General features: G+C 53.4%; 1 protein-coding gene across 1 annotated transcript; it reads right to left on the reverse strand.

The window, feature by feature from the left end:
- On the reverse strand, nt 81–10322 carry JPH4 (junctophilin 4). Its single transcript, XM_018054611.1, has 6 exons — nt 9621–10322; nt 8559–9108; nt 7071–7842; nt 3530–3648; nt 2663–3195; nt 81–1745 (listed from the first exon to the last, which is right to left on the reverse strand). Exons 1-6 carry the CDS (start codon nt 9621–9623, stop codon nt 1662–1664), a joined length of 2061 nt encoding a protein of 686 aa, XP_017910100.1. The 5' UTR covers nt 9624–10322; the 3' UTR covers nt 81–1661.

Below are 15250 nucleotides of genomic sequence, written 5' to 3' on the forward strand. Positions count from 1 at the left end.
AGAGGGCTCGTTCACTGGGGAGCTTCTGAGAGTTTGGGTTTGAATCCATCGCACCCAAAGGAGAGGACAATTCCCCCCCCTTTTTTTGAACTTTTTTATTAATATATTTTTTTTTTGTTAAATTTCTTTGTATTTTTTTTTTTTCCTGCAAGACTTGGTGTTGGCGGCACTGTTGTTTTAACGTCAATCCCAAATTCCGTGAAATAGAAATCAGAAGTAAAGTTTGAGAGAGGAGGAAGGAGGGAGGCAGGCCAGGGAGTAAACAGAGTTTGACTAGAAATAAAAGAAGAGTTTGTGTGTGGTGGGCATTCCCAGGCAAGGCCATTCCTTGAGGGAGGGGGTTGGCAGGCAGCTTGCCTCTGCCTCATGCAGGGGAGGGAGGAAAGATCCCCTGGGGACCCTCAAGCCCCCTCTTCCTAGGGCTTCCTGTCCCCAGGGGAAACGCTAGTACCCGGGATCAGCCACAACCTCCAACAGGGCTCTCTACCTGCCTCTCACCCCAGTTTGACTCTCACCTCTCTGCTCTCCCTGGAAAGTGTGTGAGATTGATCCCCTCCTTCGTGTTGTTTTTCCAGTTCACAAGATTCTGATATGATGGGGGAAGGGATCTAACCCACTTAGAGACTACTGACCAGCTTCTCCTGCCCTGTGAGTTCCTGTTTTCTTGTGTGGTTCATTTTCCAGAACTGCCTCCCCCCGCCACTACTGCCAGAGTCGGGGAGTGGGGTCCTTGCTCAGGTGCCCCTAACCCTCTGCAGTAGAAATGTTTTCTTCAGGTCCCTTAGGAATTTAATCAAAGGCCACACGTGAGTCCAGACCAACCAAATAAACTTTTAGGGGGAGAGAGAAAGGTGGGAGAGGTCACCAGGTGGGCTTGGCTGCATGGGACTTTATCTTTCCTTTACACATTGCTCTTGACATGGCATGCCACCCTAGGGGGTTGGGTGAGGGGCTGGCTGTTGGGGAAAGAAAGAGGGAGAAGATGCTCGGGAGCTGTTCTACTTTTCATTTCTCTCATCTCCTTCAGGGAAGGATGGAGTTTGGTAAGAACCTAGCTCAGTACTTGGAGGTGAGATAGGCTCCTCCGAGGTCAGAGATGGAGGCTGCATCCCTTCCAGATCTGTCACCAGGCCTCAGAGGGGCACCAGGCTCCTTGGGTCGGGGAGTCCTGGCAGCACGGCCAGTGCCCTGCCCAGTCGACGGTCTTCTCCAGTATCAAGTGTACCCCTTCCCCACGTTCTTCCTTTCCACTCAGCTTCCAGGAGACTCCTCAGGACACCAAACCCCCACCCTCATCCAAGTTCAGGTCTAAAGAAAAGGCAGGGAGGGTGTGGGGGCAATGGTCTGACTTAGAATTGTGTGTCTCAGAGAAGAGACTCTGAGCGAGAAAAGCCCTTCGTATGTAAACAATCTAGAGAGAGAAGGGTTGGGTAGGAAAGGGAGCGGGAAAGACAGAGACAGAGCCAGAGGGAATGAGAGAATCTAAAAGGAGAGAGGGAAAGAAAAAGCAAGAGATAAAACCAGAGAGGGACAGAAAAGAAAGGGAAGCGAGAAGAGAAAGACAGGAGAAAAAAACAACCAGGGGGAAGAAAAGAGAAAAAAGGCAGGTCAGAGGAGTGAAGAGGCAGCGACCAAAGCCGGAACTAGGCCAGGCAGGTGCCTCAGGTGAGGAGCTGGGAGAACAGGAATGCCAGGCTGAGGTCCAGGAGGGCCACGGCGCCCACCACCAGCGGGTTGGCAGCTCCCTAGAGAGATGGGGAAAAGGCAGCCTCAGCGCCTGAGGACCAGGTGCAGCTACGAGTCCCACCTCCTGCCCTGGCTGAGGTGGCCAAGCAGAACGGTCCCAGACACCCCTCCTCAACCTCTCCAACTTTTACTTTGGATTGCAAATCAGCCCTCTACTCCCAGGCAGAGCCCTGCCTTCCCTCTGGCTCCGTCAAGTGAGCCCATCCCCCGCTCCTCTCCCCTCCCTGCAGCACGTGGCCCAGGCAGAAGGTGCCTGGCCTTAGTAGCAGACGTTGGCAGCAGGCGCCTTTACTGCAGTGAAGCAGAGAGGGATGAAGGGGTGAGGATGTGGTTGCTAGGAAACAGGAGGAGGCCTGGAGTCCAATCAGAGTAGAAGGTTCTAGGGAAACTCCACCCTCCCAGTTTTCTGCCTTCTTCCCTATTTCCCTTCTTCCCTGGAGAGGGAGGGAGAGTCAGGGTAGGGAGGGAACAAGCTTTTCCTTTTTTATTCCTGGGCACCAAAGAGAGAAAGTGTGGAGGTGGGGGTGGGGGTGGAAATGATATGAAAGGAGAGCACAGGAAGATGTTCTGGCTCTACTGATAATTATTCATTTGTAACCTTGGTGAGTTACTGTAACTGCTCTGGGCCTCAGTTTCTCCATGTGTCAAGTGAAGGAGTTGGAATGTGAAGGTCTTGGAGGTTCCTCCCAGCTTGAAAATTCTCTATTTCTATTTTTTTGAGGCGGGATATAGTCTAAGACTGGGTAGGCAAAAAGAAAGCCAAGTGCAAATCGAAGCCCCACAGGGGATCAGAGAGAGGTCTGGAAGTGATGATAGGCCAAACTTTGAGGGGTAGCAGGGCCAGAAAGGATGGGAGACTCAGAAGGCACAAGGTGGTGGGGTGGGGCGGAGGGCGGGGGCGAGAAGAGTTTCTTACCGGCTGGGCGGGCCTCTCCGTTGCAGCAGCCTCCTCAGCCTCTTCCACCAGGCACCCGGCTTCAGGACCCCTTGAGGACAGGCCCCTCAGGACTGGCAAAGCTGCAGGCTCTGGCTCCGAGCCCCCTGGGGTGCTCAGCTGGGGAAAGGGCTCTTCATCCTCCCCCTCCTCCTCTCGAAGACTTCCAGAACTGTCGCTGCAGCCTCCAAGGAGTGGGGAGCCATCTCTGGGCTCTGGCCCTTGCATCCCAGCCTCATCCTCAGCCTCATAGCCAGCTAGTTCCTCTGCCTGCTCACCCGGGCCCCCCCACTCCTCAGGCCAAGCTTTGGGGCTGGAGAAGGGACCCCGGTCCCCTCCAGAAGGCAGTGGGCTCCGGCAGGTAGGGGGTCGCCAGGGTTGGTGGGAGGAGGCAGGACTGCTGGGCAGTTCAGGGGAGCCCTCTGAGGGGGTCAGTCCATTCTCGTATACCCCAGGGCTGTCTTCATCCAGGGGCTCGGTGTCGGAACCTTCGGAGTCCTGTCTGGGTCTGCGGCCTGGGGTAGGGAGAGCTATGAATCAGACGTGCTGAACTAGCCTTGGGCTGCCAAAGATACAATTTTCTCTCTCTGTCTGGTCACCTCTCAGGACTCTGGTACCCCAACTTTACAGCTTCTCAATGCCAGGTCCCAACCCCCAGTCCTTATTACTCTATTTCTCAAATGCCTACTTTAGTCCTCAAACAACTGGGCTTGGTCCCCACCCTCTGTCCCCTTAGACTCTCATATCCTGGCTTTTCCCATCCCCAGTCCCCTGCAGGGATTCACTGCCCCCTTTTCCAAGCCCAGGTCCCTCCAGCTCCCAGGAAGCCAACCCCCTACCCCGCCTTACCTGGGGCTTCCAACATTGGCTGCAGATCTTGGGCTATCAGTTTGGCCATTCGAGCTGCCTCCACAGCCTTCTCGGCAACGCTGCTGGCTGCCACTGCCTTGAGAAGGGCGTCTGCTGCCCTGTCGGGTTCCGGGGACAGGGTCTTAATAGACCTACTCCAGTCCCTTGACCCATCTCCCTCCCAACCCGCCACCCACCATGTCACAGCCCCAGATCTGAGATCACCTCTGGCAGCTGCTCCCCTTCCACGGCCTGGCAGGGCAGCTGGTCTTTGCTTTCCTCTCCGATACCTGGGCTGCGTTTGCTGTTGTCACACCTTCCCGTTCTCGCACCCCTCCACCATTCCACCCAATAGTAACACTTCCCTTCCTCCAGCTGCAGGGGCCAGGCCCTCCCTGCTGCCTGCAGCCCTGTTATTCCATTCCTGTCCTGCTCCCTCCCAGTGACAAATGGGGCCTCACTCTCTTAGCACCTCTCTGCAGCTCACCTGCTTGGTGCTCAGAAGCTATGCCACCTTGCTGTGTTGATACCTCCTGTGTTATGAGAATTTAAAATCTTTTCTTCAGCCACTTCGGTTATCACATCCTTCTCTACCCCTGATCACTGTCACTGCCCCTGACCCCATCTCCTCCTTTCTGAGCTCTAGAACTGGGTGGGTCTCCCCTTTCTGCTTCCCTCTCCCTGGTAACATGCATGCTTTCTCACCATTGTGCTCATACCTTCTGGGTGAGCGCTTAATCTCTCTTCCACAACCAGCCTTCAACCCTGCCCTGCTCCTTGTGTGCTAGTTGTTCTGTCATGTCCAACTCTGTGACCCCATGGACTGTGGCCTGCCAGGCTCCTCTGTCCATGGGATTTCCCAAGCAAGAATACTGGGTTGGGTAGCCATTTCCTCCTCCTGGGAGTCTTCCCAACCCAGGGATCGAACCCAGGGATCGAACCCAGGTCTCCTGCATTGCAGGCAGATTCTTTACTATCTGAGCCACCAGGGAAGCCCAGCCTTGCTCCTTAGTTACAGGTAACCTTGAAGCATTATCAATCCTTTGCTCTTTATTTCTCAGTTTTCCATCTGATGTCAGATGTTTCCTCAATTTCCCCCTCCCTTTTACCCTCTGCTGTTATTCATAGATGCCTTATTAATTGCCATATTAGTTCTGTAATCTTGACTGAAGATAGGGTGTAGGATCAGAGGCAGAGGTAATCTTGACTGAAGGACCAGAGGTAAACGTAATCAGATAGACTTGCCAAGGGCTTGAATGTATCAAGGCCTATGCCTCCCTCTGGCCCCGGGCTTGTTTTATCTGGCCTGGGAAAGTGATCTGGGTATCAGGGTACGGAAAGGGTCATGGTGTCCCCTGTCACCTTAGGTCTACTTGTTTTTTATATACCTTGGGAGATATGGTCAGCTTCCTCCCCTCAGACCTGGTCGCTCAAGGACTGTTAGAACCTGCTTGGAGGGATCTCAGATAACCCTGTTCTTCTGTCTTATGGCTTTCAGGATCTATATGCTTAGCCCTGTTCTGAAACTGAGCTGGTCTCAGAGTTTAAGGCAGGGGATTAGGATCACAGTTTGGGGTTGCATTGTGTTCTGTTGGTGGCCAGGAAACTGCAACATTGACAAGGGCCTGTGCTTTTCACTTTGGAGGGTATGGTTGGTCAGAGCCTGGCCAGTAGACCTAGTCTGTGCTCAGGAGTCAGGCAAGGCTCAGGCTACCTGAATGATGTAGTCTATGTGCACCTGCTGCTGAGGCTCTGCTGTTTCCATGGCAACCAGCAGCCAATCAAGTTTGCCAGGCCTGTTGCTGGGGAGATCAACCAGCTTCCTCCTACTGCCTGATCTTTCTGGCTACTGAGACGGGTTTTTCCTGCACATGCCCACTCCCTATCGAGCCTAAAGTGCTCCCTGGTGCTCTGCCCTCCCCCTTCCCTGGCTCAAGGCCCTGGACTCTAACCATCCAGAAACTCACATATATCCACACATAGACATAGACATTCTCTGGTTCAGGCTTCTACTCTGGATATGACCTATTCATTCACACACACACACACACACACACACACACACACACACACACACTTCACACCCAAGCTTATTTGGACATATCTTGACTTTCATCCTCTGAATCCCTCTCAGATTTCAAACAAGATCCTTCAACTGTGCCCTCCCCTTTCAATAAAAACAATATCTAAAAATTCCTATGTGTAATCGTATAATTAGGAGCTTATGAACTCATTACAAATAGATTTTTGGCTTTCTTCAGTCACAAGCCATTAAGCACTTAAAATGAGGCTAGTCCAAATTGAATGTTGTACTCTAAGTGCAAAATATATACTGGATTTCAAAGATTTCAGAAAAAAAAGAGGGGGTGATATAAAAATCTCTCCTTAATTATTTCATACTTATTTTAGGTTGAAATGATAAGAGTCTGGATACATTGGTTTAAATAAGATATATTATTTAAATTCATTTCATGTTTCTTCCTATTTTTTTTTTCATATGGCTACTAGAAGATTCAAAATTATGTATTAGGCTTACATTATATTCCTACTAGACTGCACTGCTTGAGATAATGAGGTTCCTGATGCATGAAATGTAATCTGATTTACAGAAAGAAAATTTCATTTACAGGCAAGTCTGCTTCCTTCCAACCTTTATCAGCTGGGTTAAGGGAGGCCGGGGAGTCAGAGCTGAGAGGGACTATTTTTTCAGGTGGGTAGATCAGCTGTGGGCTTGCCTAGTAACTCAGTTGGTAAAAAATCCGCCTGCAATGCAGGAGATCCTGGTTCGATTCCTGGGTCGGGAAGATGCGCTGGAGAAGGGATAAGCTACCCACTCCAGTATTCTTAGGCTTCCCTTGTGGCTCAGCTGGTAAAGAATCCGCCAGCAATGTGGGAGACCTGGGTTCAATCCCTGGGTCGGGAAGATCCCCTGGAGAAGGGAAGGACTACCCACTCCAGTATTCTGGCCTGGAGAATTCTATAGACTGTATAGTCATGGGGTCCAAAGAGTCGGACATAACTGAGCTACTTTCACTTTCACTTTCCAGATCAGCTGTACAAACTAGACCTTTCCCAGGCCTAAGGCTGAAATGTTATCAGACTGTGGGCTGGTTTGGATGTGGTTAGGAATGTACACCTCTTGTCTCTCTGCCTGGGGCTGTTGCTCCCAGCAGCAGAGTCCTGGAGGCTGGATCAGCTACAAGACGAGGAAGACTAGGAACCTGTCTGAGTTCCAAGAGGTTTTCTGGGCCGGCACAAGGCAGCGCTCATTGCTACTCCCACACACAACAATGACACACTCCCTACAAAAGACACTGAGACACACTTATAGTCTAACAGGGCTTCCCTCAAATACCCAGCCACCCACAGTTACACCTAAGTCCACCTGTAGTCTCAGATATAAACACAACAAATACCCAGGGCTACAACTGCCAGGTCCTAGTCCTTGGGTCTTGGTCCCCCTTTAAGCAACGCCCCCTTCCGTATCCACGGCGTACATTCTCCCCTTCACCCAGCTTCGGGCTCTGCACTGGGTGCCCACCTGGCAGCGGCGATCTCCTGGAGCTGGCGGGCAGCGCTCACGGCTCGACGAGCACCCTCGACCGCCCTGTCCACCTTCTCCTTGACTTTGCCCCGGCGAAGGGCCAGAGGGAGGAGGCTGCGCACGCGACCCCCGTGCACCAGCCGGTTGCGCTTGTACTTGCCCTCCTCGCGGGAGCCGTCGGGGCGGGTGGTGCGCCCGTAGCCGTGCCGCCGGTTGCCCAGCCACTCGCCCTCGTAGCGTAGCCCGTTGGAGCGCTGGCTCACGCCGTAGCCGCTGCGCCGGTCGGCGCGCCATTCGCCCGCATACACCTCAGTGGCCGAGCCCTCGATGAGGGCGGGCGGCGCTGGGGCCGGGGGCCCGCTGGCCTCGGAACCCGCGGGTCCCGTGCTGCCCACCTCGCTGCTCACCTCGCTGCGCAGGGAGCCCCGCTTGCTGCCCAAGGAGCTTCGGCGCCCGCCAGCCCGGAGCCCGCTGAGCAGTAGCGAGCGGCGGAAGAACCCGCCGGCCGCGGGGGTGCGCTTTCGGCAGGACGCGCCGTCACCGTCCCCGGGCCCGGCCAGCACGAAGCCTCCCCGGGAGCCAGAGGCCGGGCTACCTCCTTCGTCGCCGGGCAGGGGCAGGGGCGGGGGCGGCGTCGGGGGGTCACTGTGGCCGGAGTCCAGGGAGGTGCGGCGGGGCGAGCGCAGCAGCGCCGCCTGATGGTAGGGCACACTCTGGCGCACCCCGTAGCCGTGGCGCTTCCCCGCCTGCCACTGGCCCTGGTAGGTGCCTGCGGGGAGCGAAGTAGGAGGGGGAGAAAGAGTCAGGACCTGCCGTTCCTTGCACCCCCAGCCCCATGCGCCCCTGGAAGCCTCAGAATCGGGTGGGAGAGCTGAGGGCAGCTGGCGTGGAGGTCGGGGAGGGGCTCTAGGAGTTGGGTCGCAAGGTGTGGAAAAGCCGAGTGAAGACTGGCAGGTAGCAGGAGATGCATGGATTAGGAACGTGCGAGTAGACAGGGGAAAGGGGAAGGGACAGGCAGGCTGGGGTGTGTGAAGGACAGGCGGTCCAGAGGGCGTGAGTGACGGGGCTGTATACACGACACATGGCAGGCAAAGAGAACTCTCAGGGGCAAGCTGGCCGAGGAAATGTGAGGGGACAGGCAGAGCAGAGGCGCTAGGGACGGGCAGGTGGAGGGGGGAGTGTGGGGGACTGGCAGACGGGGTGATGAGGGTCAGAGAGGCGGGATGTAAGGCTCAGGCATACAAGGAAGGGGTGAGGGCAGGCAGGTGGGGGAGAGAAAAAACAGGCAGGGAACAGGCAAATGGGGAAGGCGTGTGTGATGATGAGAGGAGAGGGCAGAAAGATGGGCGCAGGGGCGCTTATCGATGGGGGAGTGTAGGAAGACAGTGGAGCACAGGGGCGTCTGGATGGGGAAAGCATAAGCGGGGCAGGCCAGCGGGGAGGCGCACGCGGACGAGCAGACAGACTGTGGGCAGGGCCCCGCACCTCCGTCGGAGTAGGTCTCGGTGCCGTAGCCGTCCTGGAAGCCGTCCTTCCAGAGCCCGGCGTAGCGCAGGCCGGACACGCTCTCCCACACGCCGCTGCGCCCCTTCAGCCCGCCCAGCCACTCGCCGCGGTACGTCCAGCGGCTCTTGCGCTCCACGCCCAGCCCTTCGCGCTTGCCCTGCTGCCAGTGGCCCTGGTAGCTGTGTCCGCCGGGCCCAGTGAAGACGCCCAGTGACTCGAAGCCGTGCGCCCAGCAGCCGCTGTATTCGCCCTGGGCGCCGGGCCCCGTGCACACGCCGTAGCCATGTGCCCGCCCCGCCTCCCAGCCCCCCACGTAGCAGCCCCCGTCGTCAAAGTCGAACTTGCCCCCGGGGGACATGCATGTAGTTGGCGCGGCCTCAGCCCCCCGGTGGCTCAGCGCATCCTGGGGCTGGAGAAGCCGGCTGGGGGCCTGGGAGCCGGGCGAGGCCTGGGGGCGGGGGCAGTTAGACCGGGGCCGGGCGGGGGGCCACAGCGCGGGCTGGCAGGGCCGGACCCTCATCCTGAGTGGCTGCGGAGAAAGAGGGGGGAAGTGGCGAGGGAGGCCCCTCCTCTTTGCCCGCCGCTCCCCGGCCCAGTGGCTCCGGGGCACCAGCACCGCCCCCCAACCCCCCACCCTTCGGCAGCATCTTCCAACAGCTCCTAAGCTTTGGAGGCACAGAGCTCCCCCACCCCTCTTTTCTTATAAAGGGCCGCTCCCAGGGTTTGGGGTCCTCACCCCTAGCGGGAGTCCCACTTTTCCCACCTGGAACCCCAAAGTATCGAGTATGGATGGCAGTAGGCGGGGGTCCTTGGACGGGGGCTGGGCAGAATCGTAGGCCACCCGCTTCCCTGCCTGCTGTAAGGACCTCTCTGCCCCGGTTCTTTGGCTTCCCTGGCAAAGGTGGGGGGTAGTTGAAAAGGTACGGGGGAGATCGGAGCAAGGTGGGTAGAGGGCTTGGTGGGGGAGAGGATGGGGCTCTGCAGGGGAAAGGCGAGTGTGGGGATGGTAGACAGGCAGAAGGGAGGAGGCAGGTTACTCACCATGTGGGCTGGGGCTCAGGCTGCCTCCCAGGCACGGCATCCATGGCTGGAGACCTCCACTCCCACCTCGCCCGGGCAAGCCAAGCCCCCTCCCCTTCCGGAGAGACAGCTCCAACCCGGAGAGCCAAAGGTGGGGGAGCCGCAGGAGAGAGTCCCCTCTCTCCCCAGCTGGAGGAGCAGGCGGTGGAGGGAGGGGGCGCGAGGTAGTGGCAAGGGTAGGGGGAGATGAGAACAGTGTAGGGAAAAAAAATTCTGCCTTGGATGGAGATAAGGAAGAGGAGCTGGGAGCTGGATGGGAAGAAAGAGGGGGCTATCAAGAGGGGGTGTTTTTATTATTTTCTTCTTATGGTTGGGAGAGGGAAAAAAAATCAAAATTCTGATTCCATCCCAGCACAAATCAATGTTTGCTCCCTCCCAGCATCGCGGGGGAGGCTGGGCCAGGCAGATTTAAAGGGGCAGAGAGAAGAGAGGAGAGGGTGGGGAGAGGAGACCGGGCTGAAGAGACAGCGGCGGTGTCAGCGTTGGGGGCGGGGCAGGAAAGGATGAGTGCCTGCTCTACCTGCGCTGAGGGAGGAGGCCAGGAGAGTGGAGGATGAGAGCTCCGAGCCCCCCAGGGTGAAAAGAAACCCTGGGGTGCAAGCCTGGCGTGGGGTGAGGCTGAGAGGAGGGGAGAGGAGCCAGGGGGAGGAGACTGAGCTGAAGATGGGGAGGCTGGGGGAGGCCGAAGCCAGCCGGGGGAGGAGAGATGCTGGCGGGGCCGGGAGAGGGCGAGAGGAATACAAAGAAAGAGGTGCAGGGATGAGAGCTAAGGCGGGGGGAGATTCTGTCGGAGAGGGAGAAAGGAAGGGAGACCCATTCCGGGGCTGGTGAGGGATGGCAAGCAGAAGAGAGGCAGGGGAGGAGGAGAAGGAGGGAGAAGAAATAGATATGGAGACTGAGAGTGAAATAAGGGTTGTGAGGGAAGGAGAAAGCTCTGCACGGGGAGGGCGGGCTTGGGGAGACATCTAGGCAGGAGGAGACCAAGCAGGGGCTGGAGGGCCAGAAGTGGTGTTTGTGGGGCCCTGGAGAGAAGGATGAACCTGCCAGCTGCTTGGACTGAAGCTAGGAAGCCTTTGGGCCTGGACGCCTGTGTCCACCAAGTCCACTGTCCTCCCTAAGAAACCGCTGCAGTGGACCGAGAGAATCCGCACCTGCGCTTTCTGAGCAAGCTTGAAATGGGGCCCTGCCAGGAGGCCTGGCTGCACCATCCTCCACCCTCTCCAACTATTTCTCCCTGGGTTCTTCCCAGGGAGGGGAAGGGCAGACATGAGGGGGTACATTGTTTTTGAATAGGGAACAGGGGTCTTGCTTGGGCAGTGCCACGAAGAACCTGGGTGTTTGGAGTCTTCTCTTTTGCAAACCTAGAGGCAATGACGTGTTTTTTTTGGGGGGGTGCTTCATTGTGGCAAGGTCCCCTTCAGCCTTCCGCTGCTCCCTGAGGCTCCCTGACCAGAGGGGCCACACAGCCTGGATCTTCCCATTTACAGATAGAAGTAGGCACATTCGTCTTTCCTCTCCTCAGCTTACTCAGACACTGAATCTACCCTGCCCCTAAGCATTAGGAAGGAGAACACTGTCCAGTTACCCACAACAGGGTAGAGAGTCAACTGCAAATGCTTTTCTTCTTTTTTTTTTTTCTAGCTGCTTTCAGGATCTTAGATCTTGGACCAGGGATTGAACCCAGGGCCCCAGCAGTGAGAGCACTGAATCCTAACAACTGGACTGCCAGGGAATTCTCTCAAGTGCTTTCATTTCACACAAGTTCTGGTCTACCCTATCATTTGACAGAGAAGAGAACAAGGCCCAGCCAGGGTTTGAGGGGAGATCACTCACCCAAGGTCACACAGTAGAGGTGGCAGAGTTAGGATTAGGACAGACTTGAGACACCTTTTGAGCCCTATAATTCCTCCCAGGAATCCCTTGTACTTGAAATCTGCCCTTAAAGTCAGGAGATCCGTTTTGAGTACTGAGGTAAAATAAAGAGCATGAAGTTTGGAATAAAAGGAAATTTCTCTTGCACGTTGTTTTTCTAAAGGTGGATATGAGGTTGGAGAAACATGTTAAGCCTTCAGGGTTAGGACCATATCTAAGAGCTTAGCATGGAATGGGGCAACTGTGGGTCTACTTGGAACAAGGCTGCTGATGGAGAGGTCCTCCCTTCCTCTCTCTGTCTCTTTCTTTCTTGCTGAATGGAGAGTCATGTACATAGTTTGCAATGTATCAGGCATGTTGCAGGGGAGACAGATCCAGTGGTGAACAGTCTGGTGCCTGCCCTCATGGAGCTTATTATCTAGTAGAGAAGACACAACTAACAAGCAATTCTAGACGAACTAGGGGTAGAAATAGAGAATAGCCTAACTTTTGCTGGCTCCCTAGGGAAAGGGTATTGAAGATGAATCCAGAAGGGAGTTGTGGAATAGGCCCAACTGCATTTCATCACTCACCCCTAGATACTTTCCTTTCTCTTCTCTGTCAAATGATAGGGTAGACCAGAACTTGTGTGAAATGAAAGCACTTGAGAGAATTCCCTGGCAGTCCAGTTGTTAGGATTCAGTGCTCTCTACACAGCACACTGTACTATTCAGACCCTAAGATCCCCCTTTTCTCCAAAAAAAAAAAAAAAAAGTGGGGTAGAAAACAAGAAGAGGAAAACAAAGCTATGGGTCTGGGGATACTTGTGTTTTAGGGAGGAATGGTGGCAGGGTAAGTGAAAAGTGGGGAGCAATGCTTATTGGCAGGGTGACTCAGTACTGAATTCTAAGCTGCAAATCAAGGTATCGTCTGATGAAGTCCTTGGCAGGACTACCCTGGAAACTGGGGGCACACACAGTCCTAGCCCCTCATATTGCCCTGAAAGGCAGTTTTCCAGCTCCTTTCTGGTCTGTCTCTACAGGTCCTATAACCCTTCTTTTAGGGTCAAGATGCCTTTTTTTTTTTTTTTTTCCTTTGGAGGATGCAGTGGTTTGTTCTGCCACAATTTACTAAGGCCTGGAGGGTCATAGAAAAGGGAACCAATACGAAATGAAGCAGCTCTGGACTTGGAGCCCCACTGTGGGTGGTCTTCCACCTGTGTTACTTCACTCAACCCTCATTACAAAACTGTAACTTTGAGCAGCCCAGACAGGAGGCCAAGAACTGAGCTAGCAAAGACCGACAGGCCTCTGACTCTACTGCCGGCTAGCTGGGTAAACCTGAGCACAGTCTCTAACTTTTCCGAGCTGCAGTTTGTGTATTTCTAAAATGGGAACACCCTCACCTACATCTCAGCTTGTTGTGAGGATTGAAATGATCATGCATGAATAGCACGTGTGATTATATAGAGAGGGAAAACCACTTGGTTTAGTGCCTCGTACATAGTAAATGCCCAGTAAATGGGGCTTGAAAAATAGGTGGCAGTATGCCAGTTTAATAGGTGAGGAATCTGAGACCCAGAGGTTAACGTGCTCGGTGTTGCACAGCTAATATATGGCAGCCGTTGGAGCTGAATATCTGTCAGACTCTCAAGGGAGTATTGTTTTAACATGCAATTTTGGGGGCCTATTTATTAAAGTTAAACATGTAGAAATAGGAAAGCACAGTATCAAGAGTAAAAATCACCCATAGTCATTGCATGACTAGCACTCAAGTGTATTAATGTTTTCATACCGTCTTCTCCTCTATGCATATTTTATTTAACATAATTATTTAAATACTGCATAATTTTGTATCCAACTTATTTGCTTTGCATTACACTGTAAGCAATTTTTCATATCATTAAAACATCCTTGAATTTTTAATGACTGTAATATTTCACTGTTTGGATGCAACATAAATGGTTGAAGCATTCTAGGATAGCACATTTATGCTACTTATAGTTTTTATCATTAAATATTAACATTAATTTTTTTTTCTTTTGACCATAGGATTCTTGTTCCCTGACCAAGGTTTGAACCCACTCTGTTGGCATTGAAAATGTAGACTCCTAACCACTGGACCACTAGGCAATTCCCCCAGATTAACACCTTTTATACAAATCCTTGCATTTCTGATGGTTTTCTTAAAAAATGTTTTGGGAATTCCCTGGCAGTCCAGTGGTTAGGACTTGGTGCTTTCACTGCAGTGGCCCGGGTTCAATCCTTGGTCTGGGAACTAAGATTCGGCAAGTTGCACGGTGTGGCCAAAAATACATATAAAGTTTTATCACAGAAAATTTCAAGCCTATACCAAGATAAACAAAAAATAGAATAAAAAACTCCTATTTGCCCATCCCCAACTTCAATAGTTACCACTTTTGGCTAATCTTGTTTTCTCTTCTATTTATTTCAAAACCCAGGTATCATGTAATTTCAGTCTGTTGATTTCTTGAATGGAAACACTTGGTAAGATTTTGGGTTTATTTGGCTAGAATCACTTCTAGAAAGGTTGCACAAATTTGTACTCTCACCAGCTGTGCATGAGAATGCTGGTCTTAGTGCCTTCATGTATTTGTCATGTAACCACGCGTTCCGGCAAACAGACTCACTCAGAAAGACGATGCAGGTAGTGGAGAGCAGTTTATTACACCGGCGGGCCCAAGGCAGAGTCTCCTCTTAGCCAAGGACCCCAGCCAGTTTTTGTGAAAACCTTATATATCCTAAGTGTACGTGCCCAAACCCACCTCCCCAAATTCCCTGAAACTAATCTGAACAAAGATACAATCAAAGGTAACTGGTGATTCATATGCCTTAAGCCTATGTAGTTAACAGTGGGCAATTATCAATAGGCCTGTGGTCATACTCCAGTAAGTATAATAGAATGTATGATTCTAATCAGTTACACAGGTAATTAGTGTATTCTTTTAGGCTATGGAACAGCCCTGGGGCCTGGTTTTCCAGTTGGTGTGTCGTTTCCATAGATACTGGGCATATAGCTCAAAGTCCATGGTCCGGCCCAAGATGGAGTCCTGCTTTCAAGATAGAGCCTGTTTTGTCTATTTCCTCTTTCAGTCACACACACACACACACACACACACACACACACACACACACACACACATGCACGCACGCACGCATGCAGGCACGCACGCACGCACACACGCACCCCTTTGGCCAACTTAACAGGTGAAAAATGCTTTTCTTCATGTACATTTGTTTGATTGCCAAGCTTAGACTGAGAAGGCACTGTAGTGGAGTGAACCCCCTGAAGCACCCTGAGAAACATGGTGATATCTCCTGGGGACCCCATCAGGGGCCGGTAGGCTTAGAAGTTCATCTTCCAATGTTGCTTCCCCTTCCAACCCCCACAGGGCAGGGAGGAGCTTGGGAAGCTCTCTCGCCTCATCCTGTTGGCAGCCACCAGGGGTCAGGATGGGGCCAGAGATCCCTGTGGTGGAAGAGAGGGTAAGAATGGCCAGTGTCCAGACACTGCATTCCCTCTGTCTGGCCACGGCTGTTGGGACACATAGCTTCCCCTGCTCATCAGATCATGATTCTAGAATGTTCAGGATGCTGTCTTTCCCTGTGTGACCACTCCTGCCTCTCTCTGCTCCCGGTTTTGGCTTGCCGAGAAGGGAAAGGGTGTTTGAGACCTTATTTCTGTTTCTTTTCCCACACTCTCTGTGGGGTTGGGTTCTC

This window comes from Capra hircus, chromosome 10, assembly GCF_001704415.2.
Source record: "Capra hircus breed San Clemente chromosome 10, ASM170441v1, whole genome shotgun sequence".
In the NCBI taxonomy this organism is placed as follows: Eukaryota; Metazoa; Chordata; class Mammalia; order Artiodactyla; family Bovidae; genus Capra; species Capra hircus.

Bases quoted from the DNA above. Each gene is read 5' to 3' on its own strand.
- JPH4 (XM_018054611.1), bottom strand. The intron at 3,649-7,070 runs GTGGGCACCCAG...GGAACCCGACAG, and splicing joins CAGGAGATCGCCGCTGCCAG to GGCAGCAGACGCCCTTCTCA. The intron at 3,196-3,529 runs GTAAGGCGGGGT...TCCCTACCCCAG, and splicing joins GCCAATGTTGGAAGCCCCAG to GCCGCAGACCCAGACAGGAC.